This window comes from Bombina bombina, chromosome 7 (genome assembly GCF_027579735.1).
Source record: "Bombina bombina isolate aBomBom1 chromosome 7, aBomBom1.pri, whole genome shotgun sequence".
Taxonomy (NCBI): domain Eukaryota; kingdom Metazoa; phylum Chordata; class Amphibia; order Anura; family Bombinatoridae; genus Bombina; species Bombina bombina.
In genome coordinates, this window is record NC_069505.1 from 423,428,570 (window position 1) to 423,442,742 (window position 14,173).

General features: G+C 37.5%; 1 protein-coding gene across 1 annotated transcript in view; it reads left to right on the plus strand.

Moving 5' to 3' along the window:
• CACNA1I (calcium voltage-gated channel subunit alpha1 I) overlaps positions 1 to 14,173 on the plus strand; it is a 682,041-nt gene that overhangs the window by 269,581 nt on the left and 398,287 nt on the right. The window contains exon 9 of the mRNA XM_053689431.1: positions 8,504 to 8,655. Coding sequence (XP_053545406.1) covers positions 8,504 to 8,655 — 152 coding nt within the window. The remainder of the gene's footprint in view (positions 1 to 8,503; positions 8,656 to 14,173) is intronic.

The window sequence follows — 14,173 nt, forward strand, 5'->3', positions numbered from 1 at the left end:
TGAATGGTCCGACCAAGTGTTAGGTAAGATATCAGTTTGTGTGACTGAGGCAATAGATGTATGATCTATAAGGATATAGTCAATACGTGAATGAGAATGCTTCGATGCTGAGTAAAAGGTGAAGCTTTTACTGGTGGGATGTTGAATGCGCCAAGGGTCATGCACTCCTAAGAGCACTAGGTCATCGCTAATAGATTTACGCGATCTTTTTGATAACTGAGAGTGTGTTGTGGAGCTATCCAATAGGGGGTTTAAAGGCGTGTTGAGGTCACCTCCAATAACCAGCAAACCTTTATGGAAAGCTAGAATATTATTAGATATCTTGCGGAGAAAAGCTGCTTGATGAGTGTTAGGGGAATATATATTTACTAATGTGACTGGTTTACCATGTAACAATCCTAACAAGGCTAAATATCTCCCTTCACTATCTCTCTCCACCTGTTGCAGGTGGAATGGCAAGGATTTGTGGATTAATATACTAACCCCTGAGATCTTCTTATCTGTATGGCTGCTGTGGTAGTGGGTGGGGTATGAGGTTGTAAAGAACCTGGGTTCCTGTCCTTTTAAATAATGCGTTTCTTGTAGAAATAAAATATCAATTTGCTTGTGAATAATATCAATGAACGCGACCCGTCTCTTATGGGGGTTATTAAACCCTTTTATATTTTGTGTCATGAATCTGACCGGCTTCCTGACTGTCATGTTTCGTCTAATGTTGGGGGTAAATATAGGGGAGATTGACGTGGGATTAATGTAACCTTTATTTGGTTATAGGTACATGTAAGTACTCTAAGTACTCTTATGGGGTTGCCAGACCTATTGTAGAACAAAGTAGCAAGTCTCTGTGATTGGTGGAAATTATCAACAAACAAACCACAAAATAACAAAAACATTAATAACAACATTAACATAAACAAGTAATTTGACATTGAATGTCACACAGTAGGGGAAGAATAGCCTATCCCTTTTTATGCAAATAAACAATTGAAGGACAAAACATTCAAATTTAAACTAGCAATCAATATGAATCTTTGGTGCTACTTTTCAACAAATAGTTTAGTCTCGGATACTACATAGCCCAAGTAGAAACAAGAGAGAGAGGGCTAAACGTTCATCATGGCCGATACATGAACAAAACATGGAATTATCTCACCCATTTGCTGAACTGGACTTTCAGGTGTTGTTGATACTTGGGTCTTCTTGTGTTTTCTTTGTTTTCTTGGCTTGTTGCTGCTGCCAAGGTGTTCTAGGTGGTCTTGAGGGATTTGTTGTGTTAGAATATTCAGGTTTCCCTCCTGTTGCCATAGGTGATGGAGGATCTATTCCCAATGCAGAACATGTTTCTGAAATTTCATCTGGCGTCTTACAAATATGCTTCACACCTTTATAAGAAACATTAAGGAAGCAGGGAAACCCCCAGCGGTATGTAATCCCTTTTGCTCTAAGCGAGGATGTCAGTGGCTGAAATTCCCTGCTTCTCTGTAGGGTGCGAGGAGCCAAGTCGGCAAATATTTGTAGATGGCAGTTCTGAAAGATGATGTCCTTAACCTGCCTGGCGGCCCTAAGGATTTCCTCTTTTTTTTGGTAGCTTTTGAGTTTAAGAACTACATCACGTGGTGGTGCTTGGTCTGAGGGTTTAGGCCTGAGCGCTCTGTGGGCTCTATCCACAGCCATGTCCATATCAGTTGTAGGCCCCAAAAGGGATGTAAAAAGACCCTTAAGAAACTCAGGAATGGTGTTCGGCAAAACCGTTTCTGGGATCCCTCTAATGCGGAGGTTCTGGCGGCATTCTCTGATCTCCAGATCCTCCAGTTTGTCCTGTAATTGTGTAATTAATAAGTCATGAGCCTGGGTTGTAGTTTGCAAAGTGGATATCTCAGTTTGGTTATATTTATTGTCTTCTTCCAACGCCTCCACACGATTGCCCACTTCTGTGTTATCAAGCCCGCCATTTCTTCTTTAATGCACTCCCGCACCTTGACTACAATATTATCAAGGTCACTTTTGGACGGTATGGTAGCCAGAAAGGTCTTAGAAAGTTGAATTGGCATATCTACATCACTATCTTCGTTGTCCGATGGGGATATTGCAGATTGCTGTGATGTTGTAGGGTCAGGTGGAGCAGGCTGCTGGGTTTCTGACATTTTAAAGAAAGAGCTCACAGTGGTACATGCTGTAGAAGGCTTTTTTGTTTCTTTTCCTGCCCGTGGTATTTTCTTTGGCAACATTTCTATGCTGCTATGTATTGTATTTATTGCTTAACTAATTATTTCAAAGGGTCTATAGCAGACTTATGGCCCAGTGTATAAGACCTTTCTAATAACTGGAGTAGATACGTCTTTAGAAATCTCCCCCACTATGTGGGCTGTGATCGAGTCAGATTGACAAAGTTACATCTGTGTAGCAGTAAATGTGCAGGAAACTTTGATAGAATTCACCATCAGCCGATATCAGAATATGTCACTTCTATGCAGGCATATGTGGGCTGATGCGATGAGCGCCTCTGCTTCTTTATGCCATCTGCTGTAATCTTAAGTGTGATATCCCTTTAAGGATTTTTTATCCGCACAACTTATGCCCCAGCAGATTTAAAGCTAGTGTCCCATCTTGCTTTATATGGTTTGCCAGTGAAGCAACATCTATGGCCAGCAACGTCTCACACCAGGATGCCTAGCACCCGTTATTGCTCTAACTGTGACCGCTCCGTGTTACTTACATGTAGGCTGCGAAAATGGTGGTTGCAAAATAGGCCTCAACACGGAGCGTGTCTAGGATCTTGGCACTTGTGCTTTACAACCTCTCCATCGGGTCCGGTATCTGCACCGTGTGTAGTCAGAGGTAGTTCGTTGTTGCTTTATAGGTAGATTTTACTGACCAAGTTCAGGATTTAGAAAAAGTGTAGGCTCCTACACCCGTGTGGTGAAGTAAGTAGAAAGTATCCTAAAGCAATAAGTCCAATAAAGTTGAATGACTGTATAGTACTATAAGGAGCCTACACTTTTTCTAAATCCTGAACTTGGTCAGTAAAATCTACCTATAAAGCAACAACGAAAGGTTCGGATGCTATAAGGAACTGTCTCTCTCTGCACAATATTGTGGATTTTTTAACACATTTTCTCAGCAAAGTCTGCTTTTTTAGAATTGAATTTCTACTTGCTTAAATCTGTTTTTATTACTTTTTTATTAGGGGAGACGTCCCCTTCTATTTGCTTGTGAGTGTGTATAAATAAATATTTTTGATATATGATTTAGGCTGCATAATTTTTTGGATATTATAATTTTTTGGATATTATAGTTTTTTCGTTACAATTTAACGTATTGTTTTTTTCCCACATACACTATCGTATGATTGCAGACTGTGGTTTGCCCTGTGCATCATATGTTTGTAGGCATCGGCTCTCGGAGCTCACATTAATGTGCGGCCATTTTACAGATGGCCGGCTCCGCCCCCCCGGGGGGCTTTTATATTTTATTAGGGGGCTTAGAATAGGTGTAATTAGTTTAAATTTCTTGTAATTTTTTTTTATTTTCTGTAATTTAGTGTTTGTTTTTTTTGTACTATAGTTTAGTTTATTTAATTGTATTTAATTTTAGGTAATTGTAGTTAATTTTTTTCATTAATTTAATGATAGTGTAGTGTTAGGTGTAATTGTAACTTAGGTTAGGTCTTATTTTACAGGTAATTTTGTAGTTATTTTAACTAGGTAGCTATTAAATAGTTCATAACTATTTAATTACTATTGTACCTAGTTAAAATAAATACAAAGTTGCCTGTATAATAAGAATAAATCCTAAAATAGCTACAATATACTTATTAGTTATATTGTAGCTATCTTAGGGTTTATTTTACAGGTTAGTATTTAGTTTTAAATAGGAATAATTTAGTTAATAATTGTAATATGTATTTAGATTTATTTAAATAATATTTAAGTTAGGGGGGTGTTAGTGTTAGGCTTAGGTTTAGGGGTTAATAATTTTAATATAGGTGGCGGCGGGATCCTGGAGCGGCGGTTTAGGGGTTAAACATTTAATTTAGTTGCAGCGGGTTCTGGGAGCGGCGGTTTAGGGGTTAAACACTTAATTTAGTTGCGGCGGTGTCCGGGATCCGATCCGCAGGATAGGGCTTAATAACTTTATGTAGGTGGCGGCGGTATAGGGGGCGGCAGATTAGGGTTAATAGGTATAATGTAGGTGGCGGCGGGGTCCGGGAGCGGCGGTTTAAAGGTTAATAAGTATAATGTAGGTGGCGGCGGTGTAGGGGGTGTTTAGACTCGAGGTACATGTTAGGGTGTTAGGTGCAGACATCTCCCATAGAAATCAATGGGATATCGGGCAGCAGCGAAGATGAGCTTTCGCTGCTGTCAGATTCCCATTGATTCCTATGGGATCCGCCGCCTCCAGGGCGGCGGATTGAAAACCAGGTACGCTGGGCCGGAAAAGTGCCAAGCGTACCTGCTAGTTATTTGATAACTAGCAAAAGTAGTCAGATTGTGCCGAACTTGCGTTCGGCACATCTGGAGTGACGTAAGAATCGATCTGTGTCGGACTGAGACCGGCGGATCGTAGCTTACGTCACTAGATTCTACTTTTGCCAGTCTGTAGAGCTTGATAACTATGGTGAATCAGCCTCGCCACAAATACGCTGCGGAATTCCAGTGTATTTGCGGTTGACGGCTTGATAACTAGAGGCCATTGACTTTTGAATTCTTCCATTTTGACATGGAGAGCGGCGTCAGTTATGCTCTATTCAGTAATTTAATGTGGGACTCTCTAAATGAAATTTCTTGAGAATATTCTGAAATCCGTATTAAACTTTTTTAAAAATAATCTATACTTACATTACTAAGATCTCCGCGCCACTTAGCAAATAACATTAAAATTTTATCTTTAGCTTCTGAGGAGATAATACTTCTATACAAAAAAGATATGGAATGATTTCCCGACCTATAGATATTAATAATCGCATCTATATTTCTCAGGTTAATTGGATTAAACTCTGTTAGTTTATTGGTATCAATAAATGTCAAACTTGTACATAGGCAAAAAATTGTTTTTTTTCCAACTTATATTCTTTAACCAAAAAATCAAAAGATTTAACGGTTTTAGTCTGTATGTCAATTAATTGACTAACCCATATTAATCCTTTCTTGGCCCATTCACAAAATGCGTGCGTTTCCATTCCACTTATAAAATGTGGAATTCCCCTTATAGGCAAATATTGTGATATCTTGTAATTTATTTGAAGCGCTTGGCATACTTTCTTCCAGGCTAAGATTATATTATAAATTGTTTATTTAAAATTAGTCCTCTCAGCTGGTTTTGCCACTGGAGAGTGTAGCAGCATTCTAAGAGATAAGCGGGATACCGCTATCTCCTCATTTTGATAATTTGTTATATATTCTGCACCAGTTATCCAGTTTAATGCTATTTTTACTAAACAGAGCCAATTATACACTTTTAAATTGGGAAGAGCGAGCCCCCCATCACTTCTCAAGTGTGATAATTTCTTAAGTCCTATGCGTGGCTTTCTTCTACCCCAGAGGAATTGTGTACATTGAGAATTAAATTTTTGAAGATCTCTTGCCAAAATAAAGACTGGTATGTTTTGCATAAGAAATAAGATTTTTGGGAAGAGCATCATTTTAATAAGAAGTACTTTAGCCGAAAGGGAGAGTGGTAATTTGGCCCAATTTTTTAAAGTATCAATACATTTCTGCCATACAGGTGCATAGTTTAGGCTATACCAGTCAGCTGGATTCTTTGACAAGATAATCCCGAGATACTTAATTTTTCCCACTGCTAATTTAAACGGATTTTCAAGCAGGCTATTCTTTTTTTTTACGATCCATCAATTGTTTGAATCCTATAGTGTAATTTTTTTGTTAATATTAGTTGCCTATATTTGTTGTTCCCATTGGCAATAATAAATCCAAATCCAATATTCATCTTAAATGAATGCCCACATGGATGAAATTTGGCCAAGCCGTATGTTTAGAAAAATTCAAACCAAATCTTTCGGACGGCACTTATTTTCTACCTGTGCACATGTCTAATAACCTTAATCTGTATAGCTTAGGGGGGAGATGAGAGAGAGGGAATGTGATATGAAACCTTTATGTATATTAAGGGACTTAATAAAGCTGAGACTAAAAGCATTTGTCACAAACATAGCAACACCAGAACAAGGGGACATGATCTCAGGATGGAGGTCAGTAGATTCAGGAGTAATGTGCAGTAGTGCTTCTTTACAGAAAGTGTAGTTGGTTCATGGAACAGATGTCTAGTAGAGCTGGTAAGGACACATACCATAAGGGAATACAAGAATACTTGGGATATGCATAAGGTTATCCTAAGAATTAATTAAACTCACACTTAATAAGGTAAGAAGGGCAGACTCAATTGACCTCTTGGTTTTTATATGTTCTTAAAATCTATGTTTTGATATTTTAAAACCTCTGAATTCATAGCAAATGAAAAGAGCAAACTGCAGGACCTAAAGCCAGTCCTTGTGAAAATATACAGCAAGAGGCCAATGACATAAGTTCCCACTATGTACAGCGAATTGTCCATTTGGGAAAAACTTTTGTTCACTCTCCTTTGGGAAATGTGATGCCCTGTCTGAACATCTGGATTCAGATATTAAGACTAAAACATTCACAGAAATGGTCAATTCCCAAACGTATTTTAGATTACAATGTTATAGTTGCTATGGAAACTCTAACCAGGATGCACACTGTGAAACACTTCCCATTAGCATTTGAGATTAATATGGTGGAACCCAGCAGTGCTATGAAATTAGTTTTTTTTAAATACTTAATTTTTTATGATTGTGTCTTCTTCAAATTATTGGATAAACAATTATTAGCCTTAATTATAAACTACAATACATAGATGTCATATTCCTGTATTTCAAATAATGATTACTTGTTTACTTATCTTACAAAGTCAATATGGAACTGGTGTTTAGCTCTAACTTTCCTGCTGTCATAATCAGAATATCACATTGCTAAGCTTTTTTAATTAGTTGATGATTAAGAACTCATATACATCTTTGTAATGATATATGATTATTAGAGTAATGTCTGAGTGGAGTTTAAAAATAAATCAGAAATAACATAGCTGAGACATAAAACGCGTTGTTCTTGAATCAGACCGATTCAAGAACAACGCGTTTTATGTCTCAGCTATGTTATTTCTGATTTATTTTTAAACTCCACTCAGACATTACTCTGATAATCATATATCATTACAAAGATGTATATTTGTATATTTTAGAATGTAATTGCTTTATTACTTGTCTTAAAAAGGTTATGTATAACCCTAGTATAAGGCTGTAAAATTGTGTGTAATTAACTAACCTGCAATCATAATCAGAATATCACACTGCTGTGTTTTTATGTATTTGATATTCATATTGTGACAATGGATCATATTTCAGAAGTAGAAACATTAGAAGTTTTAAACAACGTGTTTCATGTTGGTCTCAGCTGTATTGTTTCTTATACTAACACAATTATTTCCTTTTCAAGGCTGAACTGATTTATTGTTAAAATCAACTTGCACATTTATCTTCTAATTACTGGGGAAGTGAGAATATTAGTTAATGTCTTATTTTCAGCTAACAACAGTGACATAGTAAACATATCAGTTTTCCTTGCTCTGGGTAGATGTGCAAAATAAAGGACGAATGCAACTAGAGAATTTTGTTTCCTTCTCTATGATTCTTCATGTTTCATATAAAATAATGGTTTGGTTGTATAAAGTTATTATCAGACTAGTAATTTCATTCTGTTGAGCTGAGCTCCCCGTTCCATGATTAAGGGCCTTTAGTACACGATTAAGGGCCTATAACAGGTCCAAAACATTGGCTGTATTCCCTTTGACCCTATTTAACTAGAAAGACTGGAATTACACTTGTTTTTTGTGTCAGTTCCCTATTTCCTTCCTATAAAGATATTAATGTGTGCTGTTTTTCTGATTTTGATTTTTGGTAATGTCTCTTACACTCACATTCTAAGCTAGAAATATGTCTCTTTCCTTCTTGCTGTGAATCTCTCTCTTCTTTCTTCTTGGTCTATTTTTGGCACTCTCATGTCAAAGCTATCTCTTTCCCCAGTGACAATGACATTGTCAGTTTTGTCCCCACTGTTTCCACATCCCTCTCTCTCTCTCCATGTTATGAATGACTTTGCCTTTGTCTCATTACCACTACTTCATCTATCTTTTAACCAGACGGTCTCTCCCCTTTTGTCTCTATCCCACACACCAGTCATTTGTTCCCCTTTATGAAATGTTGTAAACAACCCCTACTGCGATAAGTTGGCAGTAAAGGAATATTAGAATATCTGGGACATATATGGGAATGTTCTGGTTGAATAAGTAATCTGATGTATTAGATATATATAAAATAAAGAATTGACGTTTAATAGTCTGTCCTTAACAATATATATATATGTTACGCTGAGCACACAATGCTAAAAACCACATTATTTTCTTCCAACAGCCTGAAGAACTCACAAATATCCTGGAAATCAGTAACATTGTCTTCACCAGCATGTTCGCCCTGGAAATGATGTTAAAACTTTCTGCATTTGGCTTATTTGATTATCTCCGAAATCCATATAACATTTTTGATGGGATCATAGTCATAATAAGGTAAAGTCTTGCATGGGCATAAGAACCTCATCATACACTGCTCTGATCACATTTAGCTGTAGGGCTGCATGCATTCATTGCCTTATGTCTTGGATTTAGTTCTCTTTGTTGCTTTGGCTGAGATATTGAAACATTAAGCAATCCCTCGTGGGTGGGGCATTAGAAAAATCACATGATATCAAAATTAGCTTCCCCTTGTCCTCTCCATCCTTATTCCTCTGTCAACCTCAAATCTACCCCTTGTGCTATCACATTTCTCCCCCCTATACACCAACTCATTGTTATTCATTTTAAACTTTCCCTATTTTCTTCTTTACTCCTCTTCTCTTTCTATTCATTCTGCATGGATTCTTTTCTCCCTTGCTTTCCAAACAGATCCTCCTTTCTCGCACCTCCCACTTTTTCTCTAACCTTCTTAACTCTCGTTTTTATTCAAAGTCACATTTCTTTGTAGCCACATCAGGCAGTTGCCCAGGAGTGTTCTTTCTCAGAAGTGCATCTTTATATTTGGACAAGTGGTTACACTAACATTAGACAGCTGCATATTGGTACCCTTACCTTTCTGCCTGGTCAAGTGATGCAACTTATATTATGCAACTGTCTATGGGCACCCTGTTTAATATACTCACCTTTCTTACTAGTCAAGCAATTAAACTTAATATAGGTACTCTTTCTCACATTCCCACTTTCTGCATGGTCACATAAAACTTAAATTCTTTGTTCTGTTCACCTGACTGCCCATCACAACCAATCAGTGAATGAGCAGTCTCTTTGCAAACAGACATATGTGTGTATGCTGGTAACTTATTAATGGTGACATCACAGCACCGTAAGGCACCATATAATAAACCTGTGCCGGGGATACAGGTGGTGTCTTTCAGATCTGTTCTTATCTCACACCAAAGAATAAGCATTTCTCTATGTCATATACCTAGAAACCAAGCACACTGTACTTAGACATTTTCTATCATGCATACAAAGGAGCCATTAGGATTCAGGATAATTGGTGAGTTAAAGTTTATTAATATAAATACAGATTTATAAATCCAGTTGGTGCAGACCCTTAAAAATGGAATAAATCTCCTAAAACATATGAAACAGCCATATTTAAACAGGAAATGTTAAGAGAAAACTGTTTATACTACAATATCAGCTGTGCGATTCTTCTAATGATGATTGGGCGAAAGGTACAACTTCCGTTATTGGTGGAGGCTGACACTTCTCTACAAGCTTGACAAGAACAAAGCAAAAACGTTTATTAATAGCAGGATTTGCATTAAAGGGACATTGTACTTACTCCCCGTTAAAATGTTCACAAAGATCATTTTTACCTGTATTAAATTATTTTAAAATACAACCTTTACCTTTGCTTTGTTATTTTAAATAGCTGTTTTTGCCATCTATAGTTAATATATAAATGCTGCAGCATTGGCTTCAGAATGGCTACGTAAACAAAAGACAGCAGCAGAAATATAGAGACAATTGCTAATTAACATTTTATTACCTAAATATTGGATTTTGTACATACAGACAGAGATAAGATAAGGATACCTTTATGTGTGTATAAAAAAATAATAAAAAGCTATAAACCATTTTTGAACTGTGCTTTTAAAAATGAAAAAAAATATTTGTGTCCCTATAATCCAAACGTGCACATTGAAATCTTAATTTTCCATGTTGTTGCATATTTGACAGCAGCATTTGGCTTTATATATAAATAAATTGAATCAGATACATTTCGTGTTGTATTTTTATTATAATATTTTGGTAATGAAAGTTCACCAGAGAGTTTACATCCATTTTACTCTCTGTTTTCCTGGCAATCTGCATGTTATGTGTTTGGCTAATCTGGTTTAAATACCACCCAGGCGGCCAGCAGATGTACAGATATGTATTGTGCCAACTGCTTCATATACTGGCACCTAGCGAAATGTTGAAATTGTCTCTAATTAATCCATTCCATATCATTTCTAATCTTACATATTAAATACTCATTTATTAGATTTTTCTGGTAGCAGTTACTTAGTTTTCTACACAAATATCCACCTAGATTTAGAGTTCTACGCTAGCCTTAAAAAGCAGCGTTAAGGGGTCCTAACGCTGCTTTTTAATGCCCTCTGGTATTACGAGTCAGGCAGGAAAGGGTCTAACGCTCACTTTTCTTCCGCAACTTTTGGCTACCGCAAATCGCCTTACATCAATCCTGTCTTTTCTATGGGATTTGCCTAACGCCGGTATTAAAAGTCTTGGAAGAAGTGAGCGGTACAGCCTCTACCGCCAAGACTCCTACCGCCTAAAAATGTCAGTAGTTAAGAGTTTTATGGGCTAACGCCGGAACATAAAGCTCTTAACTACCGTGCTACAAAGTACACTAACACCCATAAACTACCTATAAACCCCTAAACCGAGGCCCCCCACATTGCAAACCCTATAATAAAATTATTTAACCCCTAATCTGCCGACCGGACATCGCCGCCACCTACATTATACCTATGAACTCCTAATCTGCTGCCCCTAACATCGCCGACACCTATATTATATTTATTCACCCCTAATCTGCCCCCCCAACGTCGTCGCCACCTTCCTACACTTATTAACCCCTAATCTGCCGCCACTATAATAAATGTATTAACCCCTAAACCGCCACACTCCCGCCTTGCAAACACTATAATAAATTGTATTAACCCCTAATCTGCCCTCCCTAACATCGCCGCCACCTACCTACAATTATTAACCCCTAATCTCCCGCCCCCAACGTCGCCGCTACTATAATAAAGTTATTAACCCCTAAACCTAAGTCTAACTCTAACACCCCCCTAAGTTAACCCTTTGAGTGCTAATTACGGCTCTGAGTCATCACAGAGTTTCCCACTCTGGTGCTAATGATGGCTCAGAGCCGTCACTAGCACTCTCCCACCTTGAGGGAGATCTGGGGGCTCCCACCCGCTCCTACCCTGGCGATTGTGCCTGCATAGTGACAGGCATCGCCGGGGCTTCCCGTTTTGCGTGGTGACGTCACGCGCAATAACATGATGACGTCACTGCGCAACTTTATACTTAACAATGTTAAGTATAGGAGCAGGGGGCATGCTGCTTAGAAGCCTGTATCTCAGTCATCTAAGCAGCTACAGACCCCCAAGACCCATCATTGGAAAGGTAATCATCTTTCCAACAGTTAAAAATGTTTAAAAAAATAGAAAATAAAAAAAAACATTAAAACCTCTTAGCACCAAGGTGGAAAAGTGCTCAGCACTCAAATGGTTAAATATAATTTAAATAAAACTAAATAAATTTACTATAATTAAATTATTCCTATTTAAAACTAAATACTTACCTATAAAATAAACCCTAATATAGCTACAATATAACTAATAGTTACATTGTAGCAATTTTAGGATTTATATTTATTTTACAGGCAACTTTGCATTTATTTTAACTAGGTACAATAGCTATTAAATAGTTAATAACTATTTAATAGCTACCTAGTTAAAATAATTACAAAATTACCTGTAAAATAAATTCTAACCTAAGTTACAAGTACACCTAACACTACACTATCAAAAAATAAATTAAATAAATTACCTACAATTATCTAAACTAAAATACAATTAAATAAACTAAACTATATTACAAAAAAACAAACACTAAATTACAAAAAATACAAAAATATTACAAGAATTTTAATCTAATTACACCTAATCTATGCCCCCTAATAAAATAAAAAAGCCCCCCAAAATAATAGAATTCCCTACCCTATACTAAATTACAAAAGTAATCAGCTCTTTTACCAGCCCTTAAAAGGGCTTTTTGCGGGGCATTGCCCCAAAGTAATCAGCTCTTTTACCTGTAAAAAAAAATACAAGACCCCCCCAACATTACAACCCACCACCCACACACCCCTACTCTAAAACCCACCCAATCCCCCCTTAAATAATCCTAACACTACCACATTGAAGATCACCCTACCTTGAGCCGTCTTCACCCAACTGGGCCGAACTCTTCATCCGATGTGGGCACAAGTGGTCCTCCAGCCGGGCAGAAGTCTTCATCCGATCGGGGCAGAAGAGGTTCTCCATCCAGCAGAAGTCTTCATCCAAGCGGCATCTTCTATCTTCATCCCTCCGGCAATGAGCGGCTCCATCTTGAAGACCTCCGGCGCGGAACATCCAGCTCTACCGACGACTACCCGACGAATGACTGGTCCTTTAAATGAATTTATCTAAGATGGCGTCCCTCAATTTCCGATTGGCTGATAGGATTCTATCAGCCAATCGGAATTAAGGTAGGAAAAATCCGATTGGTTGATTTAATCCTATCAGCCAATCGGAATCCATCTTGGATGACATCATTTAAAGGACCAGTTGGGTAGTCGTCGGTCGAGCTGGATGTTCCGCGCCGGAGGTCTTTAAGATGGAGCCGCTCATCGCCGGAAGGATGAAGATAGAAGATGCCGCTTGGATGAAGACTTCTGCTGGATGGAGGACCTCTTCTGCCCCGATTGGATGAAGACTTCTGCCCGGCTGGAGGACCACTTGTGCCCGCATCGGATGAAGAGTTTGGCCCGGTTGGGTGAAGATGGCTCAAGGTAGGGTGATCTTCAATGGGGTAGTGTTAGGTTTATTTAAGGGGGGATTGGGTGGGTTTTAGAGTAGGGGTGTGTGGGTGGGTCTTGTATTTTTTTTTACAGGTAAAAGAGCTGATTCCTTTGGGGCAATGCCCCGCAAAAATCCCTTTTAAGGGCTGGTAAAAGAGCTGATTACTTTTGTAATTTAGTATAGGGTAGGGGATTGTATTATTTTGGGGGGCTTTTTTATTTTATTAGGGGGCTTAGATTAGGTGTAATTAGATTAAAATTCTTGTAATATTTTTATATTTTTTGTAATTAGTGTTTGTTTGTTTTTGTAATATAGTTTAGTTTATTTAATTGTATTTTAGTTTAGTTTAATTGTAGGTAATTTATTAAATTAATTTATTGATAGTATAGTGTTAGGTGTAATTGTAACTTAGGTTAGGATTTATTTTACAGGTAATTTTGTAATTATTTTAACTAGGTAGCTATTAAATAGTTATTAACTATTTAATAGCTATTGTATCTAGTTAAAATAAATACAAAGTTGCCTGTAAAATAAATATAAATCCTAAAATAGCTACAATGTAACTATGTTATATTGTAGCTATATTAGGGTTTATTTTATAGGTAAGTATTTAGTTTTAAATAGGATTAATTTATTTAATTATAATAAATTTAGGGTTAGACTTAGGTTTAGGGGTTAATAACTTTATTATAGTAGCAGCGACATTGGGGGCAGCAGATTAGGGTTTAATAATTGTAAGTAGGTGGCGGCGACGTTGGGGGGGCAGATTAGGGGTTAATAAAATGTAATATAGTGTTTGCGAGGCGGGAGTGCGGCGGTTTAGGGGTTAATACATTTATTATAGTGGCAGCGATGTCCGGTCGGAAGATTAGGGGTTAAGATAAGGGTAGGTACGTGGCGGCAACATTGGGGGGGCAGATTAG